At 55.8% G+C, this 19,702-nt stretch overlaps 1 protein-coding gene across 12 annotated transcripts in view; it reads left to right on the top strand.

Annotated features, from left to right (window-relative positions):
- KDM6B (lysine demethylase 6B) overlaps positions 1-19,702 on the top strand; it is a 60,523-nt gene that overhangs the window by 14,921 nt on the left and 25,900 nt on the right. For 9 of the 12 annotated variants that reach the window (XM_088142307.1, XM_088142303.1, XM_088142305.1 and 6 more), the window contains 4 exons: positions 6,817-6,956; positions 16,898-17,016; positions 18,100-18,235; positions 18,807-18,933. In XM_088142307.1, coding sequence (XP_087998433.1) covers positions 18,812-18,933 — 122 coding nt within the window. In that variant the 5' untranslated portion in view covers positions 6,817-6,956; positions 16,898-17,016; positions 18,100-18,235; positions 18,807-18,811. Of the gene's footprint in view, positions 1-6,816; positions 6,957-8,328; positions 9,149-16,897; positions 17,017-18,099; positions 18,236-18,806; positions 18,934-19,702 lie in introns of those variants that run through there. The other 3 variants (XM_088142308.1, XM_088142301.1, XM_088142309.1) reach the window with 3 other exon arrangements.

Below are 19,702 nucleotides of genomic sequence, written 5' to 3'. Positions count from 1 at the left end.
TATGAATCAGATACCCGCTCCCCCCTCCCCACATTTTCTTCCAACTCGGGTCACGTGGCTTCTGAGGGGGTTGGCTCCAAGTCGCAGGGGCTGCTGGGAGGGAGGACACCTGGGGTCTTGCCCCGATTTAGATGGCGGGATGTGGCAGACGGCCAGGGATCGCCTTTGGGAGAAGAGGACCAGGCTGGTTCTCCTGAGTAGGAAGAACGCTGATGCAGAAAACGAAGCAGTGGCACCTTCAGAGCCCAACGGGGGACCTCCGGCTGGCGACAGCTCCCTTAACACCCCCCAGCCGCTGCTCTGGGGTGTCAGCCGAGCCTGGTCCTTCCCATTTCCGGGTAGTTTGCATTTTTCCCAGGATGACAAGCCTGGGAAAGAAAGAACAGGACTGGTTGTGAAACTTCTCCACGTTTGGGAAGCACATTTGCAATCAGTGCATTGCTCAGAGAGCAATGGGACTAGCCCACAGCTGGGGAGGATCCCCTCCCGTATGAGTTATGGTTTTGCCGATCTGCGTTTTGTCGAGAAAACCATCCGCAAGGCGATTTCGTGGGCTGAGCGGGTGCTGGTGTGTGCGTGGGTGTTAACACCCACTCAACCGCTTGGAACTGATTTTTCAGAGGGAAAATCCCTGAACGCATCTCTTTAAAAGCGGGTTTAAATATATTTTAAGCCCATCAGAATCTCTCCAAACAGTAAAGTTTTGAATTGTTTTGATGGAGGTTCCTAGGCCAATAATACCTAGAAATCTTTGGCGTTAAAGCCTTCCTTTTCACTCTTCCAACTTTGCTCAACTTTAGAGATCAGAACTCCCCCCTCTGAAACATATCTGTCTGGTGTGCTGGGCCATCATTTGGACGCTGATGTCACGATGCGCTTGATGTCATTCCCCCACTCCTCCCTCCCACGGATCTCTAGGCTCCCCCCCCCGGATCTTTTTTAGACCCCTAGAACACTATTTAACACACACACACAAAGGTTTTTTTTAATCCGTTTGCTGGTTTCCTTGCCTTATGGTAGCAAAGAGGGGGGTGAAGGTGGGGAAGTGGGAGGGCGTGACCCACGTGCTCATGGGCTGGCGGGGGGGCTTGTCTGTGGCTGGCTGCTGTTTCCGGGAAGGGGAGATAGAGGCGATGGGGAAAATGACTTCAGATGACTGCTCCTCTTTGTGAGGTTTTGTGTGTGTGTGTGTGTGTGTGTGTGTACACCCAGAGATCACTTCCAACCCCTTCCCTCCCCCTGTTTTTTTCCCTTCAGACTGGCAGGTGGTAGGTCGAGCCCTCTGCTGGGTCTCCTCTCCAGGGTCTTCCTGAGTACGTCCCTCCAGGAGCTTGGGCCTCCACCTGATTGCATCTGGGGTCACTTGGTTGCCCCGTGACATCCCCTTCCTTGCTGCGGAACAGGGCAAGGGCAGGCACGCTCGTTCCCTCCAGCTGCGCTCTTGTCTTCCATACGGATCCAGCCCCTTGCCCCCTGGGTTTTGTGCACTCCCCTGCCTTGACGCACAGGGCGTGCAGCACCTTGGCCAACTTGGAAAGCCCACGGAGCTGTGCTGGAGAGAGGTCTGAGTCGGGCTCCGTCCATCCTCTGGAGGGGATTCTGGGAGCCGAGGTGCCAGTGCGTCTCGAGGCACCTGTCTCCCTGGCCAGGTCTTGCAAATAAGACTCGCTAAAGGAGTTCAAGAGACTTCGGCACTTACCCTAAGCATACCTCTCCCCTTATCCCGGGGCTGGCTAGGATTGATGGGCATTGGAGTCCAGGACATCACTGCATTGACCAGGTGGCTAATGCTCTTAGGAACGTTTGGCTATAAGTATTTGCTTGTGCCTTTAAATAAAATGGGACTGCTGTGCTTAATCAGGGAAGGGGAGGAAAAGTAAAATGTTAGACAGGTACGGGTTTGAGTGCTGGTTTGAGTGCGTGTTCCCCGGCTGCGTTTCCATTTTCCAGTGGGAATTAGAGTGCAATGCATCTCAAGAGCCCCGGCACTGAGAAGGCAGTTTGGATGCGCTGGCATTTGCTTAGATTCACAAAGAAAATAAGTTTTTCTGTGAGGCTGAAGGAAGGAAGAGGAGAGGGTTTTGTTTTCTTCAGACGTACTTTGGAATTCTGCTGGAATTAATGAAAGCTTTCAGAAATGGGACCAGCTGATGATCTGCATTTATCTACGGGGGATCACCGATAGAATTGGGGGGGGTCCCTTGGCTGGTACCGGGAGCGGGGGGAGATAGAGCTCTCCACTCCTGCTCCGGGGTGCTTTTTTTTTTCCATGCTGGGAGAAAGACGTAGAGGCAAGGAAAAGCAGATGGACCTGCAAGGGAGCCCGGCCCGGTGTCAGTGGTGCCCAAAGGAAGGCCATCCCTGGAGAGAGATTGCAAACTTGGCCCAGGGGATGGCAGGTCGAACCGTAGGTGAAGTATCCATTACTACCCCCCCAAGTTGGTGCCAAGCGTGCCCAAGAACCCCAAAACTCCTTTTTCCATCTAAGAGTCTTGTGATGTCTTAGAGCAGTGTTTCTCAACCTTGGCAACTTTAAGATGAGTGGACTTCAACTCCCAGAATTCCCCAGCCAGCTTTGCTTGGCAGTTGGCAGTTGAAGTCCACTCATCTTAAAGTTGCCAAGGTTGAGAAACAATGTCTTAAAGGCTATTTCTTACTGCATGAGATTCTCAGCAAGGCTTCTGCAATAAGGCAGTCTTTAAGGCTAGTTGCAAAATGCTGAGTTGGTTGCCCCTTCAGACACCCTCCGGCGTCCCCAAAAAAGCTGAGAAGGGCATACCCCACCGCTGAGCTAAACTAAGCCCAGTGAAAGAGAGGTTGAACCTAAACGACAATCCCGCTGGGGGAGATGTGGCAGTTCGCCATTCTCAGGGGGCAGGTAGGAAATACCGCGCAGGGGCCCCTGGGTCAGAGCAGCTGCCGGCCCCCTCTGGAAGCCGTTACATCATGAGGCACAGCCGATTGCGCTCTCTTGCATCATCGGCAAGGACCACACCTACCGCAGCGCAGAGTCCATGCGCCGGAGCATTCCCAGGGCTGTCCCAGTGGGGCTGATTCCCCCATTGCTTCGCTTTGCTTTTCCTTCGCTCCCATCGATGGGCAGGTCCTGTCCAGAAGCCTCTACCGGGAACTGCGAAAGCACCCCGGGGGCCAGGCTAGGTGGGAGTTGCGGCCCCACCATAACTTGCCAGGTGTCCAAAGGCAAAGATTAAACACGTGAGCAAATAGATACTTAATTTGAACGCGCTGCAAAATCCAAGTCACTTTTAGTTTTTCTCTAAATGAGCGGGACATATTTCTTACCGGGCATCTTTTGAATCCTTTGCTCTGCAGACTCTGAACAGGGTGTGTGTGTGTGTAACTCTTAAGGTTCCAGGGAAGGGCCTCTGCAGAGGGGGGAGTGTCAAAAAAGTCAAGATGGCGGCTACCATTCTATAATCAAAGTGTTGTCCGTTTTTAACGGGCCTCCCATGCACGATGCGTACAACATAACAACAAGATCGTTCGATCATGGGGTCATCGCTGCCATCTTTATTTTATTTATTTTTTTACCTCTCTCCCGCAGACACCCCAGCAAACTGGGGAAGGTTGCTGGAAAGGTTCAGAACGAGCTGGGTTTGTTTTGCAGAATGATGGGCCCCCACGCTCTCCTCTTTGGCAAATAACAATAACAGTTTGCTCCGTTGATATGGCCGCCCGTCTCGCCGTAACAACTCTGGGCGGCTAACAACAGATAACAACTTTAAATATTGCATGCAGTTCAATATCCTGAACAGTTGCGTAGGGATACACAATCTGGGTTTGGTTCCAGAGTTCATGGCAGCGGCCTGGATGAAAATGATCAAAGGACTATGTTTTGCAAGGAGAGAGAGGCGCTTCCCTAGTTTCAAAATTTCATTGCTATACGTTGGAGCAGGGAGTGGTCAGAAAGGTCAAGATGGTGATCACCATGGTGCAATTAAAGCTGGACTGAATTCCTGCAATGTTTCCTAGGATGAATTGAAGAAAACCCACACTTTTGGGAGTTCCCTCTGTTCTTGTCTTGACCCTCTCTTTGGTATCCTTTTAAACGATTCACACGTTTGTCCTAGAATGTCCTGAGGTTGGAAGCAAAGCTGGTCAGATTCCTCCCTGGACCATCTGGAGCAGCGTTTCTCAACCTTGGGAGCTTGAAGATGTATGGACTTCAACTCCCAGAATTCCCCAGCCAGCATCCCAAGGTTGAGAAATGCTGATCTGGAGGGACATTGGCCTTACCAGAAAGGAGACCGTTGTCTGTTATCTCCAGAGCCAATGGGAGTGATACTGGTGACTGTAGAAAAGATGCTGGCAGGACATTTCCATCTTTGAGTGATTTTACTCAGTTTTTTAAAATATAATTTTATTACTTTTTTTTTAAAAAGGGATTCACCTACAGAGAAATAAATCAGCAGTGGAAATACTGTACACTGATTAAAACGATTCATGCATAACAGTTATACCGATCACAAGGTCTTTGGTATGGGTAAATATTTTATATTTTTCAAATGAGTGAAAGGGCCAAGGGGAATGATTTCACTGAATGTAGAGTTTGGTGGGCGGGGGTGAGGGTCATCCTTCTCAGTCTGGTTCTTGACGCCTTTGCATGACTTTGTTTCCTGAGGAAAAGGACAACAATCCAGTTGTGTAGTTTTATGCCCGGCCTGGAGAAAGTGGACAGGGAGAAGCTCTCCAGATATGGGGACCAGGGTCATGTCGTGAAGCTGCTTAGAAGGTTTAGAAAGACAAAAGAAGGCCCATCATCACCCAGTGCATGAATAGCTTGTGGAACTCACTGCCACAGGATGTGGAGAGGGCCACCAAGTTGGATGGCTTTCTGAGGGGGCTAAGTACACTCCTGGAGGACAGGTCTACCTTACTGACCTTGAAGACTCCATGTTACCTCTGGATTGGGGGGCAGAAGCCTCCAAATACGGGCTGCAGGGGGAGAATTTTGGGAGAGGGACACATCTCCACCTCCTGCTTGCCAGCACCCCGGAAGCCTGGTCACCAGGAGAAACCAAATGTGGATTAAGGTGGGCCTTGGTGTGATCCAGCAGGGCTGTTTTCAGGTTCTCACGTGGCACAGGCCCTTCCTCCGACAAACTGAGTGGCCCCACAGAAGCCATTCAGTTATTTGGGGACCTTGATTCCCACACACAAAAAAAGCTTCCTGCCTTATTGGTGCATGGTAGTTGGCGCCGGTTGGGGAGTTTGGAGAGCTGCCGTGAGAAGACCATCCTACGTGCTGATTTCCATTGGGGGTTACATAGTGGGCCTGTTTGGAGGGGGCAGGCAGTGGGCCTGCTCCTCAGTGGCTCTTGCCTGGCTCTGCGCTTCACACACACACACACACTCACACACACACCCCACAGAGGGATCTCCCTTGCCCTCGTGGGTGGCTCTGCAGGGATGCTTACACTGGCCGGACGAGGCTGTGCTGTGTCCATTGTCTGGGCACAGGGTGGCCTTTATCCCAGCCAGGCCAGAGATGCCATCTGCTACGCCTCATTTTTCTCCTGAAGGTCTCCTTTGTGGGCACTATGTTGTCACTTGGAGAGCTCTAGACTCGCCTTTTGCCACCCTGCTTGCTCCCATTTTACAGGCCAGCTGAGGCTGAAGGAGAGGGGAGGCTGAAGCCGAGAAAGAGAGACCAAGAGCGATGTGGGGATTGCCCAAGTCTGCGTGTGGTGCACATAAAAAACAGAGCTTTGATCGCACCGTTGTGGCCTCCATCGTGACTTTCTTGATTGGACCCTGCAGTCCCCCTGCCCAGGCTTGGTTCTCCCCTAAGGCTAAGGCACGAACCGTGTGCAGAAACACAGTGGTTGAGTTCACCCCTAAGGTGTCTGGAGCAGTCCACAACGATGCAGAAATGACTGCGTGTCGCATCACCACAGTGGCCACCCTGGCCCCTCGTGCCTGCGTCCCGATATCTGATGCTTGGTGCCGTGATGTTGGGGCACGTGTTTTGCCATCTGCCCACAGGGGACGCTGTGAGGCTTTGTGACAGGAGAGAAGTCACTAAGGCTGAGGGTGTGCTGGTTTGGGGGCCGGCCCTGCCCGGAGGGGAATAACCTCAGACAGGTTGGACCAGGTTGGGGTGGGAAGACACCCCTGAGGCTCAGGCCCAGGATTGGTGGGAGGGAGGAGGGAGGTCTGGGTTTGGAGTACCCTTGCCTTGTGGAGGGCTGGAGTGTGGCATGCCCTTCCCTGCCCCATTCCTGCCACCACTCAGCAGAGCAAGTGCCTGAGAGTGGACAAGCCTGCTGGTATTTTTATGAGAAGAGAAGGTGAGGGGTCTGGCAACCCGCCTCTGGGCCAGTAAGAGACCCGCAGAGCTGTTCGGACAGGGTCCTGTACAACTGGGCTGAGCCTCTGTCCACCCTGGCACAGAGACCCCCCCCCACCGTTGTCCTCTCTGGGGTCCCCCTCAGGATCCCTCCTCCTCCAAGGATCCAGGGGTTTCCTTTGGGGGCTGGTTTCTCTCCCGGGCCGGTGGCATGTGCCAGAAGAACCCTGCTCTCTCCTCTCCTCCCTGGGTTACGGGGTCTTTTCCGAGTTGGGGTCGTAGTTTTGCACATCGGCAGCGTGGCTGAATTGGTGGCGCATGTGTGCGGAGGAATGTGGAATGCAGCGTGCGTGGGAGGGAACAGATGGACATGGCTGTCTCTTTTGGTAGGGAAAGGGGTGAACATAAATAAGTGGCTTCCCCTGGGGGATTGAAAATTAGGCTGGGGGGTGAGCGTCAGGCTCTTTGAAAACCCCCCTAATGCTTCCTTTCTTCTTTTCCTACAGAGTCGCGGTCCACACCATGGCGGGAGCGTAGCCGTACCCCCCCACCAGCCGCGCCTCGTGGCCCAAGACGCCGCATGGGCCCGGTGTGGGGGGGGAGCCAGCCAATGAGAAAGCAGCGAGGGGAGCATGTTCCTCCTCTGGTGAGTGGCCAAATCAGGCCTCGCATGGACTTTGGGCTTTCGGTTTCCCATTCCCTTTGCGCTGTTCGCTGTTGGTTTTATTGCCCCCGAGAGTCGGGGTGCCTGTTGGAGTGTTTGGGGGAGGAATGAGGCGGAAGAAGTTAAGACTACTCTCAAGCCAGCCTCTGCAAATCCTGGGGTCCTCCAGAGGTGTTTGAATAAAAACACCACTTTCCGGCATAGCTCCTAGACATGCTGGCCAGTAGCGATGGGAATTGTAGTCCAAAGAATCTGGAGGGGAAGGTCCAGCTTGGAGCCCCTAACAGAGAACTGAGGAGGATGCACTAACGCATGATGGACGCGGCCCCAGGGGATCCTTTCCGTCGCGGGAAAGTAAAAGTTAGTCCTGAGGACCCACAGAGCTACGCGCTCGAGGCAGATGTTGGAAGGGGAGTGGAACTGATGAAGTACGGGAGATTAAACGCTCACCAAAGCAGAATGAGTTTTCAGGTGACCCACTGGCAAACAGATTTATTTTTTAAAAGGAACACAGAAACAGAAACAGTGAAACAATTACAGCTTGTTCAGCACATCTCGGCTACTTTTTAAAGGACGTGGATGTCTTAAAACCACGTTTAAAGTTTTTGGTGCCGCGTCTGCAGCCTGCGTCAAAACCTCCGTCTGTACGTAGCTGTGCCCGCGCATCTTTGCACTTCCCCTGCACTCGAGAGAGACAGCATCATGCTCCCTCTGGAATGTGCCGTGTACAAATGCCCCCTCCCAGCTGCTCTCTTCCTCGTCCCACCCTGCAACTGCTGCGTGCTGGCGCGGGGTGGGCCGGCCTTGGACTCCTCCAGTGCTTTCCCCGCCCCCTGGCGCAGGGCCAGCTAAGCAGCTGGGCCCGGTGGGCGGGAGGGGGAGCGAAATGGGGAGGGAGGATCCACTACGTAAGGGCTGGGAGGAGGAGGAAGACGGCGACGAGCGAGTGACTCACACGCTTCCCCACAAGCAGCCACTGTGACCTTAAAAGGCTCCTTGTTGGAGTGAACAGTTAACCCCCCCCCCCGCCGCTGCCTTCACTGCTGCCATGCCTTTGAAGCCGGGCCCCCAAACAAGCCTTCCAGCTTCCCTTGGCGCCTGGTTTCTACCATAAGCTTCCCAGGAAGCACACTCTCGCTCTCTTTTTTCCTCCCATCATATTATGATTGGCTTTGGGTAGAAAGATGGACGGGCTGTTGATGTTCACACGAGCGGAATTGTTCAGATGTACCCTCTCGCTCTTGTCCCGAGGGGCCCTGGAATGAGGGGTGACCCCATTCGGACATTGTAAACTCTTACGCTGCTACCAAAAACGGATGGACGCGTGAACCTGCGGGGATGTTCGCTTTCCTCTGAGTGTGCATGCGCACCCTTTCTCTCTTTTGCTGTAGTGCCTTTGATCGGGCACCCTCCGCAAGCGCTGGGGCTCCTCCTGCGGGCAACGATGGGGAGATGTAGTCCCAGATGGGGAAGTGCCTTCGAAGGGGTCTCTCCCCACACGCTTGTGAACAATGAAGCTGCAGAGACTTGCATCATTGCGGTTGGTCAGTGTCGTTGGACACTGTATATGGTTGCAATTGGACGTTGGTCGCATGAGGCCTCCAGATGCGCCGCTGAAATGTGGAACTCTGTACCCGGTTTGTTTGCCTTACGTGAGGCCGAGCGAGCAGGGACTCTTGTGTACACAAGCACACACTTGCCCCTTCTGTTTTGTTATGCGCGCCGCTACGGTGCCTGGAATTCTCCTCCGGGTGGACTGAGGCTGCCCTGAGAACTCATTTCGATCCAGCGGGGAAAAGGTTACAGCTCTGATGACGTGAGCACGGGCTGCCACTGCACCGGCAGGAGCTGGCACGATCCTGGCGTTCTTTGCTGGCGTGGCCAAGTTTTTTTCCTCTTTCCTTATAATTGCTTAATGGTTGCTTTGGCAATGCTGCTACCGCTTCCTCGCACAACTTGGCACCTGGATGGACAGGGAAGAAAGGGCTGGCATGGAGAAGACGGGTCCGGGCGATCCAAAAGATGTTGGGTTCTCGCTCCCTGGTTGCTCCTTCAGGCCGTGACAGAGGAGGACAGCGGTCGGGCTTTTCCTTCAGTCCACCTGAGCGCATGTGACGGGGGCAGGTCTTCCACGGTTGTGCCGTTATGAGGTGTGGGCCCGCACACGGTGTACGGTGAGCCGCGGCAAATGACCTTTTGGTGATACGTGCCGTGTGACATCGCTGGCATGTTTGTCTTCAGCGTCCTTGGACAGGGGGCTCAGTCTAGTATGTGCGGTCGTGCGTCTTCTGAGCGTGCCTTTGTGCTGGCCCTTTCCGTGCGAGTGCAGGGAACGGTCCTCGAACAAATCAACAACACGCTGATTGTGCACTAGAAGGACCTGTGTCTGTGTTCAAACTCAGACAGCCGGGCCTCCTGTTATTCTGCGGTGCGGTGGCCTCTTTAGCACGAAGCCGGTATGACTGTGCTGTGGTTGTTTTTCTTGCGTTTCTTCAGAACGTGCGCCAGGGAAGGGAGCTGTACGGCGGCTGGAGCCGTGCAAGGGAGGAACCCGCTGGGATTCCCTGGCGGGGCAGAGCTTCTGAAGAACTGGGGGCGGAGGAGGGAACTAGACTTGCGGGGGGGGGCGGTGATGAGGTAATTCCAGCCCTTTAAACAGTGACAAATTTTCCGGGGGAGGAAAGGGGCTGAGTCACTTGTGGCCGGAATTTACCCCACACACATGCTCCACTAACTTGGCAGGAACCCCGAACCCCACATGGTGGCCGGGGGGGAGGGAGGAGAGAGAAAGACACACCAGTGGAGGGCAGGAAAGGAGTTACACAAGTTACATACTCATGGTGTGTCCCTTTAGCCCATTAGTTGAGGCACAGAGGCACTAGTAAACACTCCTGTAGGGACACATCGCCACGACGTGGAAACGGCTCCGCCTCTCGCGTCCACCCCTTGTGTGCCAGGAGGTAAGGCCATACTACTGTCCGTGTGTGTGTGGTGGGAGAGATGTCTGGGCATAGGAGTGAGCGCACTGTTTCTGTGTACAAGGACCTTGCCATTCTTCTCCCCCATACAGCAAATGTGAGCCGGTACGCACGGTTGGTGAAAGTCTCACGCGGTTGGTAGATTTGTTTTTGTAATTTAATTAGGCTCACTGTTCACGCGCCTCACCCCATTTGATCCCCTTGGCCTGCCTCCAACTTGAATCGAGGGACTGTGGGTTTATGTCTTTGACTGGTACGCGCTGACGTTGCTCTTTTGTTTTTTACTTTTTTTAACTCTTTGGCCATGGTGTGTGAGGGAGCACAATTCACCTAAGAACACACGGATGTGTTTCTGCATGTCTTCCGGTTTATAGAGGTTGTGGTTGTGACTACGGGACGGTCTCTTGACAGTCGTGATTCTCTTTGCGAGTGAATTTGCGCAGAGCGTTGTGGGTCTGTTTCACTGGGTTGTGAGGTCACTGGAAGCGGTTAATGGATCTGCGCGGCAGTGTGGCAACTTTGTGCGAGGGCCGCATTGTGTGGAAACCGTTCGTGCGCCTACCGTTCTCTGCCCCCCACCCCACCTCCCCAAATCTTGAGCTTTGGAATCTCTTTCGTAACTCCAAGGCAGCTTTTGACAACTTGCTGTCCCCCCAGTGTGGGGCTGGGACTGCAGTTCCCAAAATACCCCTTCTTCCAGCTGTGATGGCCAGGAATTCTGGAAGCCGTCACCCCGCTACCTCTGGAGTGGGTTGGGGGCGAGCACGTGTCTTTTGGCAGGGTTGAGATGAATATTCTCTGGATGCCTCTGGGTGAACCTCTGTGCTTGATCTGCGCGTGTCCCCGGCGTTTGCTGCGCGTAAATCCCCCCCCCCCAGCATTCAAAATAAGGGGCCTTCACGTGTTTGCTTTCTCTTTCCGACACCGATGAAGGGAGGGGGAGCGGGAATTGGCAGAAAAGAAAGGGGATTTCCCATTCCAATCCCTGATCTATAAACCTCGCGGAGGGGTTTTCCTGCACTGTAATTCCTGACCTTCCTCTTGAGCTACGCGTATGTGTAAAAACCGTGAAAACCCTTCGGGTGAGTTGTATATTTATCAGGCTGACCTTTCCTGGAAAGGGGGAGGAGACGTAACACGGCTCAAAGCCACACTGTGCACCCAGTGAACATTCATGCACGTTCCCTGCTTCCCCCCCCCCCAGCGTCTGTGTATTTTTTTAAAGGAATCGGTTGGTGCATTGCTGTGTGAGACTTCTCGCCGCATTTGTGTGTGTAAGGAGTGTCATCGGGGATCTGAGAGGCCTTCTTGGGCAAAGCTCCCCTTGGCAACTGAGTTTGTCAAAGGGCAGAGCTGTCGTCGTGAGCACGGCGGCTGCTGTGGTGTGCGTCTGTGTGGGTCTGGCCATTCCTCTGGCGCCCCTTCTGCTGCGACAATCAAGGTGGAGGGGTTTCGAGAGCCCCTGCGCGTGGTTGCGCCTTTCACAGCCAGGCGTGTGTCTCTTCTGTCTCTGAGTGTGACAAAGTGCACCCCAGTGCATGTGAGGGGGGAGTATGTTTATTATTATGTGTCTGGGAACGAGCACGAGTGTGGCGTGGGTCTGAGTTGATGGGGGTGAAAAACAGGACATGCCGGGGGGGGGTGCTGATTTTTCAGGTATGTGAACCAAAGTGGTTCTCTTTCCCCCCCCCCCCCGCATTACATGCACTTCTTCCTCGCAATGCTCAGTAGTTTCCAAGGGGGGGGTGAAGGGGTGATGGCCTTGCTGGCACTGACTCAGTGCTGACGCAGCTGTTCTTGTGAGCATGTGGGGGGACCTTTCTTTGTGCCTAATGAATCACACCCTCATACACACCAAACAGGCGCCCTCCGCCCCCCCGCACCCTCCAAAAACAAATCCCAACCCTACATCCTGGAAGGCTGACCGATCCATATTTCCCACGCGTTTCTCCCTGAGCCTCCCCCACGTTATCCAAGCCACCCACCACAGCCACCGTTGAACGGAAGCCCGGATGAGCCACCTTGTGCCCTCCGGAGTGGGGCGTGTGCAACTCACCCCATTTGCACTTCCCTGTGGGAGACTCCGAGGAGGAGGGAAGGGGTATATGTTCTGCGTGTCTTTCTGTGGGCTTTCCTAGACAAAGCAGGGTCTTTCCTGTGTTTGTCAGGATAGCTCTGTGTCCCTCCAGCTGGCAAGCTTTATCCACGTGGGGGATCGTGTCCCACAGGTCCTCACCTGCTTGCCTGTGCGCTGTGCTCTTGAAATCCAGAGTTACTTACTGGTACAGCCTGGTGCCTCCTTTTTAATACAGGCTGGTTTGCACTTACTCACCCTCACCCTTTCCATGCACACAGCTGTATAGCAGCTTTGCAGAACTTGTCCCCACGCTAACCACTCCTTCCCCAGCCTGGCCTCCTCCAGATGTGATGGCTGAAGTGATGGGAGTTGTAGTGCAATACATCTGGAGAATGCCAGGAGGGTGAAGGCTGCCAGAAACTTTTTCTTACTTCCACTGACTTTCTGTAACTTACGTGTGAGAGCCAGTTTGTGGTTAAACCTTTGCAGTACTCTTGAACGCAGTGCTCCCTTGCCTGGGAATGCGCGCTCACCCTTATTCATCCTTCCACTCCACTTTTCCTCACACAGATGTCTGGGAACGTACTCCCACCTACTTTGTAAAGATTTCCTCTCCCCCCCCGCCGCCCCCTACAGATAATGCTTGGGTCAGGCCCTCTGGTTTTATGCACACTTACCCACTCAGGGCTTGTGAATTGCCATTTCCTCTGTGGTTTCTGCGTGCTTGCGTCCTCCGAGGTTCCTTTTTCTTGTAAATCCACACAACTTGGGGCCGAAATTTCTGTTTCGGAGAAGTTGCCGTGGAGAGGAAGTTGAAAGGGCTGGTCCTCAAAATGCTCAACGCGTGGGTGGGGAGAAGCCAGCAGCCCACCAGCGTCTCCAAGAAGAATTGCTGACCTGGCCAAACCACCTGGTTTGATTTCTGGATCTCCAGCCTCGGGGAGCGCTGGCTGCATCCTGCGGGGGGGGTGCATTTCGGGGAACTCTTCTGCCCCATTCCTTTCCAGATAGACCTCTCTGGTGCTCCTTGCTCACCTTCCTAGAAGCGTGGGAGAGGTGGAGATCCCCTGCGCATCACCAGCTTGCCATACGGGGGTGGGCCAGGAGCATGCGCCAAGCAGCGGGGAGCCTCTCTGCTTACCCAGAATTCTCTGTGTGGTCCAGATATTGACGGCGAGGAAATGGGAGGGTGACATGCAGCGGAGCTGAGCTGGGGCAGGGCTGAGTAGGCTTTGCGTGCAGAAGAGCAAGGGGGCGGGGGGCACGCCTGCCTGGCTATGGAGCTTGGTTTCGGCCGCCATGTTTTCCCTCTGAGGTTCCCAGGTTGGACCTCCGCTTCCTCTCCCCAGCTGCGGGCCTGTAGTAAACGCTTTCATTCTTTGTGGTGGATTTCTTGTCCCCATTCCTTGGCGTGCATGCTGCTTCTTCGCTTCCTCCCGGGGGTGCTGGGGGTATCTCAGCTTTCCCACAATGCGCAGGGGCTTCCCAGGCGAGCCAGGGATGCAGTTTTCCCAGACCGCCATGCCCATCCCTTCGCCAGAAGAAGCGTCACTTGAATCTTTGCAGGCAGGACATAAAACCATCTTGCCCATAAGTGCCAGCACTGGGGGGAATGGGGTGGAAACTGGCAGTTTCTGTGGCCCCCAGGAGAGGGAGGGGAGTTTTTTTCTCGGACCCTTCGGCGTTGTATCAGGGTTGAACTCAAAAGCCCTAACAGAGGAGGCCGCCTGGATCTAAATTAGAGAATGTGTGAATGGGCTGGGGAGGAGGGAGAGGGAGCTCCCAGCATCTTGAGATGTTTGTGTGCGTAGGTGAGTGATGAAAAGGGAGAAATGGGGCGTGCAGATTGCGTGCACATCAAGGCACACAGGAACTGCAGGTAGACCGGTGAATGTCCTTACGTGCCTGCAAATGTTTCTCCAGTTTTCCAGGGTGCAGGGAGGTTGCATGAAGACGTGTGGCTTGCGTGCGCAGAACCCCGGACTACGCGCAGGCAGCTTAGCGAGGGCAGGCCATGTGTTGGTGAAGATGCAGCGGACACTTATGGTTTGGCGCAGAAACGAGATATTTAAGGAATCCCTGTTGCTTTGTTGTGATTGTTGACTCTATGTGCCATATTCTCTGTTGCTGAAAACAAAGCAACAGCAGAGGACGGCAGAAAGGAAAAATGTCTGACGAAACCATTTGCAAAAACATCCAAACCACCGGGAGTCCTCCTCCTTCAGCTTGGAAAAATTCCACAGAGTTGGAATTTGGAATTGTAAATAGAAAGAGCAGCTGGCCTGAGAAGCATTTTAACAGAAAACCAGCCAGACCCCTTCAGGGCAGGTGCTCCAGACCCGTAACTCAGTGGCCCTGGACTTCTCCCCACTTGTAAGGGCGATGCGCTACCCCTTCGCATCACGCTGATCTAGCCAGAATGCCGAGGGCCAGAGACGGGCTCTTGTGGGCTCGGCCTCGTGGGGTTGGCCTCGCTGTGCACAGAGGGGCTTGGAAGCATGCGATGTGTGAAAAGAGCGCATCTTTGCAATGCAAGGAAAACATGGCCGGACCCGACGAGAGGGCTATGAAATGGACAGTGCAGAGGCCTTGCTTTAGGCACGTGTGGTCCAGTGCTTGGGGCACTGCTGTGAACCGAGTGTGAGGGGTGCAGTGTGTCTTTGAGCAGGGCGCATGAAAGGCTTTGGTTCTGCGTAGCTCCGTGGCAACATCTCCCATAGCCTGAGCATCAGGGTGAAATGTCTTCTCCAAATTGCTCCATGTGCCACCCACAGAGCATCCCTGGCCAACCTTTCCCTGGAGAAACCTATGCCAGACTTGGTATTTGCACACTTCCTCCCCATGACTCATTTCCCTCTCAGGTTTGCATGCCCGTCACAGTGTGCTGGTCATGCTTTGCCCCCGTCGCGCAAACGGACAAGCGAGGCGGCTGCTTGCGATTCGGCCCTGCCGTTTCCTCCGTCGAAGGCGTGCTGGGAAGTCCTGGCAGCTCGCTCTCTTCCTCTTTCTCCACTTCGCTGCTTGGCAGGCAAGAAGTCACACAAGGGGTGTGCCCCTGCCTGGCCTGTTGCAGCCGCAGCCACCCAGCCTTCCTTCGAGCCAAACTTAGCTCTGGGCTTTTCCAGAAATAGCCACGGTCTTTGGCCTGGGGCTGCTGCTCGGTCCATCCATTCACGCCTGCTCTCCCTCCCCAGAGTCGAAGGCTGGGAGGAGGCCCCTTCAGTCGCCCAGAGACGGGGGGGGGCACAGGAGGGTGATGAGAAAACCCCCAACCCTCCTCTCCCCACCTGGCCTGGTGAGGTGGGTAGGTTCCCAAGACACGGTCTGGCTCAGGGAGGAAAGACAGCCCTGACCGCACCACAGAGGGGCTGACTGGTGCGTCTGGCTCAGCTTTCTGGCGGGACACGGGTCCAGACGCGGGGGGGGGAGCAGTGGGGGGTGAGTCACAGGCGCTGGTGGTGGCCACAGCCTCCCCTTTCCTTCCCTCCCATGACGTCTCATGATGGCGTGGGAAAAAACAGCTTCCACTCTGGGTCCTCAGAGGCTGCTCTTGGCGAAACCTGGGTCCGCCAACTTGGTTGAATTGCAGGGGTTGGGAGAGGAGGGCGGGCCAGGTTACGCGCTGCAAGTGTCAAAGACAGTTCATTCATCTGGGAGCTGCTCACCTGAGCTGCCCATTCTGCCCTCTTACAGATGGGAAGACCGAGGGAATCAAAAAACGCTCGCAGGCGCGTCGGGCAGTGCCCACCTTGAAACAGGTGTTTCTGTTGATCCGGAGAACTTGCAGAGACTGGGCATTTCAGTTTCAGCAAGCTGGCGCAGTGCAGGGATGCTGAGAGGTTGGGCTGCGACTCCCACCCTCCCCAGCTACGTTCTGGGGCTAGCAGGAAGGGTAGGCCAGATGGCCCGGGTTGCCAGCATCAACCTGGGACCATCAGAGTTGTTGGCCGTATTGGGAGGGCATGTTGCTGTCCCACACGCACAGGAGGCAGTTGCCCCCCGCCCCCTCCCGTGAGCACTGAGATGAGACTTGGCAGCGATGCCAAGCGGGAGGGGCAGCGAGGAGAGTATTTCAGTGGGGGCAGCACACAGGGGCACCTCCGTCTGGGCTCCCTGCCCTTCCCAAAGGACGGAAAGCCTTCCTAATTGGGGAGGGGATACGGGGAGGGGGCGGCGGCAGAAGCCGTGCCAGCTGCGATCACACGCGCTGCCGGGAGAACGAGCTTTATGCCAAGGCTGGAGCGATTTACGACGGCCCTGCAGTGTTGTCCGCTTTCCTGCCAGAGAGCGGAGCGGGGACGGCGCGCCGTGCCCGAGCCCCCCGGGGGCAGCCCAGTCGCGGGACGGGGGGGGCGGCGGTTTCGGTCTCCCTTCGGGAACGGCATCCCGGCACAAGGCGGTCGCTCGCCCCCGGCGCTTGCGGGGACGCTGGAGCACCCTTCCCCAAGCCGACGGCCTCGGGAGGGGATCATGGACCTTGTAGTCCAGCGGAGGAGCAGTCTTGAGCTGTGCGGAGCGTTGGGCTTCGAGTCCCATCTCCAGCCGCTGTAACGGTGCACGCGCCCCACCCTCCCCGGGGGTGCCCGTGATTCCCGCCCCCGGCTGGGAACGATGGGAGTCGGGGATCAGCCCGTTTGCTCGCGGAGACGCCGGGAGAGAATTCCGCGTCCGCTGCGGACGCGGCGGTTGAGGCGAGGCCGGGCGCCGGTCCGCTCCCTGCGGGAAATCGGAGCCGTTCAACGCCCGGGGCGCCGGCCAGGTCCGCCTCTCGCCGGGCGTTTGTCGTCCGTCGGGTCGCCAGGCGGTGGCCGTCGGTGACCGCGAAGGCTGATCTTGCCTCCCCTCCCCATTTATCTCTATGGTTTCAGACCCCTTTGGAAGATCAAGGTGAAAGATGATTGGTGGCCGTCGGGAAGAGGCTGTGTGATTGGTTGGTTGCAGGAGAAAGAGAGAATGAGAGACCGGCTGAGTGTTTCGGGAGCACAAGGTATCTTCGCTCAGGCCAGCCGGCGGGGCAGGGGTTAATTCGGGAGGCGGGTGGGGCGGAGGCCCCGCCTCCCTCTCCCAGAGGCGGGCATGCCATTGGAAGCGGAGCGAGGGGGGCCCGGCCTGCGGAGGCGGGGCCGGCGCTAACGGGAGGGAGAAAACACCGCCGAGGCTTAACCCCGTCCTTGCCGCGGCGAGCGGCGCTGCCGGGAGCGTGGGGTGGAAGCGGTCCTGGAGCGGCGGAAAAGAGCCGCTTCCGCCTCCTCGGGACGGAGACCGGGTCGCCTGCACGCGCGGGGAGCGCGCTTCAAACCAGGGCTGAATTAGCCGGCGCCGGGTCCAAAGGGCTGACCCAGCCGAACGCTTTTGCATGCAGGTTAACATCAAGGTGGAAACTTGCCAGCGTTTGGTACCGATGTTACCTAAAGCGTGTTCGCGCGGTGGATTTTTTAACACTAAGAACTGGAGGGAACGAGACCCGGGCCCAGTCGAAATAGCGAAGTATATGCATTAGGGGATTCTCCCACCCCCACCCCCGTTTCTGCCTGCCGTGCCTCTTTTTAGGGGGAGAAACATGTTGGACTACAACTCCCATCCTTCGCAGCCAGCACAGCCGCTGTCTTCCAACAGATGCGGTGGACCCAGAGCACAGGGAAGCTGCAGCGGTGCAGAATGGTGCGCGGCCGTTCCCCACCGCTGAGCCACACCGCGCTCTGCCCATCCTTGAGTCAGCAAAAAGTTAAACTGGCGTGAAAATTGCCCGCCTGTGGCCAATCCCTTTCCCGCCTCTGATCCCGGCACCGCTGTCCCCTCCGAAGCCTAACCGGTTTTGCACATTTTGAAGCTCTCGGCGCGAAGTGACGGGGCATGGGGGAAAACACTACTTTCCCTTGTCACCCTTGGCACCTGTGGGTGACTTAAGCCTGTCTCGCTCCTGGGCTGGGGGCAGATAAAGGGGACACGGCAGACAAATGTGGTTGTCAGAGCACGCTTTCGGGGTGCAAAGTGCGTATGCGAATTTAAACTGTTTCTCCCTCTCTTTTTCTTTCTCTCTACCCTGCCCCCCCCCCAATCTCCCATTCAGCATTATATGTGGCTGTGACCGCAGGAGGCTTTAGACCAGAGAAGGTCTAAACTAGCAGCGGCTGGGGGGGCGCCCGTCGCTTGGATCTGGGGGGGTGGAGGGTGGGGAACGAAGACGCATCCACTGCGGCAGAAAGGTAAGAGTTGGGCTTGCGGGGGCTGGGGGGGAGAGCCCTGACTTCCCCACGGAGTGCATGAGGGATGAGAATTTGGGGGGGGGTCAGACAGAGGCTTAAAAGAATAAAATGGCCCCGCTAATAAAATTGGCAGAAGGTGCATCTTGTATCAGTGATTAATTATCCAACTCGCTTTCCGGTCTGTCTTGACCTCTCGTGGTGACAGGGGCAAGTCCACGCGGTTTTGGCAATGTTTTCAGAAGTGGTTTGCCTTACCTTTCCTGGCCCTCTCTCCCCAGCTGGTCTTGTGCCTAAGGGAGGACTAGAACTAGAACTCACAGCCTCCTGGTTTTGGGCTTGGTGCCTTTAATCTCCCCCAAACTGGCTGTCTATTATTATCAGAGTACAGATGTTGAAGCAAAGGAGATTTCTGGGAGGGAGAAGAGAGGAGAGTTGTGTGTGTTTCAAGTGGTGTTTCAAGGGGGGACTCGGGACAAGAGCCAGAGGTTCACTGGGGCAAGAGGCAGAAAAGTAGGAGTGGGGCTCCCTTCTCTGCGGGTTCCCTAACCCTGTTTCCCTTCTCCACCCGCAGACTGGATGCATCGCACGTTGGAACAGTTGGGGGTCCGTGCTGGGCGGGACCCTTTTTCTATCGGCAACCTGGGCTGTAGCGGAGCCTGGAGTTCGTGCCATTCTCGCCCATGGCTCCCGGGGGGCAGGTATTCTGGGCACGGGGAGGGAGGGGAGCGGGATCAAGGAAGAGCTCTGGCAGGGGGTGGGTCAAGTGCTTCTGGTCCCTCAGTCAGCCTGGCGATCTGCTCCCCCCCCCCACCTTTTCCCCCAAGTTGTTTTTCCAAGTGGAATTTGAGAATTTAGACTTTGGGGGAATTGCTGGTGTAGTAAGTTTAAAAAAAACAAAGAATAAACTTTGATACTGAAGTTGTGGGCTTACTAGGTAAATTCACGCATATGCGGATCTCTGCGGAGTAAATGGACTCTGCATAGTCCGCAGCCGTGCAGACATGACCCTGAGCTTAGAAGGCCAGAGAGGCCCCTGTTTGTGGGCTCCTCGGGGGGATCCCCCGGAGCATCTTTTCCGCCTTCACCAAAACACATTCTTTGCTTGGGAGACTCCACCTGGGTTAACCTAAGTCACACTGCGTTTCTGTTGGCGAAGCTTTGCCCTGCGCTTGCCTCCCCATGCTCCGGCCCCTGACCCGTTTGGACTCTGCCAAATCCGCCGCCGCTGCCACCTCCTCCTCCTCCTCCTCCTCCTCCTCTCCCTCATTGGGTGGGAGCAGTTTCGGGGCTTTCTGCAGTGCTTCCTCTCCTGAGCCTTCCCCCCCCAGAGCTCAGCCCTGGCCTGTAGAGACCCCGAACCGTCCCAGGGCATGTACAGAGCGCGTTTTCCACCCTGCAGAATAAACCCGGCCTGCCTGGATTGGAGCAGGGACCTTCTCTTGTCTCATAGTTGACGTCTCTTCTGTC

This window comes from Python bivittatus, unplaced genomic scaffold (genome assembly GCF_059951505.1).
Source record: "Python bivittatus isolate LINGU-HERP-01145 unplaced genomic scaffold, Pbiv_v1 ctg000370_np1212, whole genome shotgun sequence".
Taxonomy (NCBI): Eukaryota; Metazoa; Chordata; class Lepidosauria; order Squamata; family Pythonidae; genus Python; species Python bivittatus.
The sequence above is the reverse complement of the archived record's forward strand: the minus strand, read 5'-3'. Positions and strand labels throughout refer to the sequence as shown.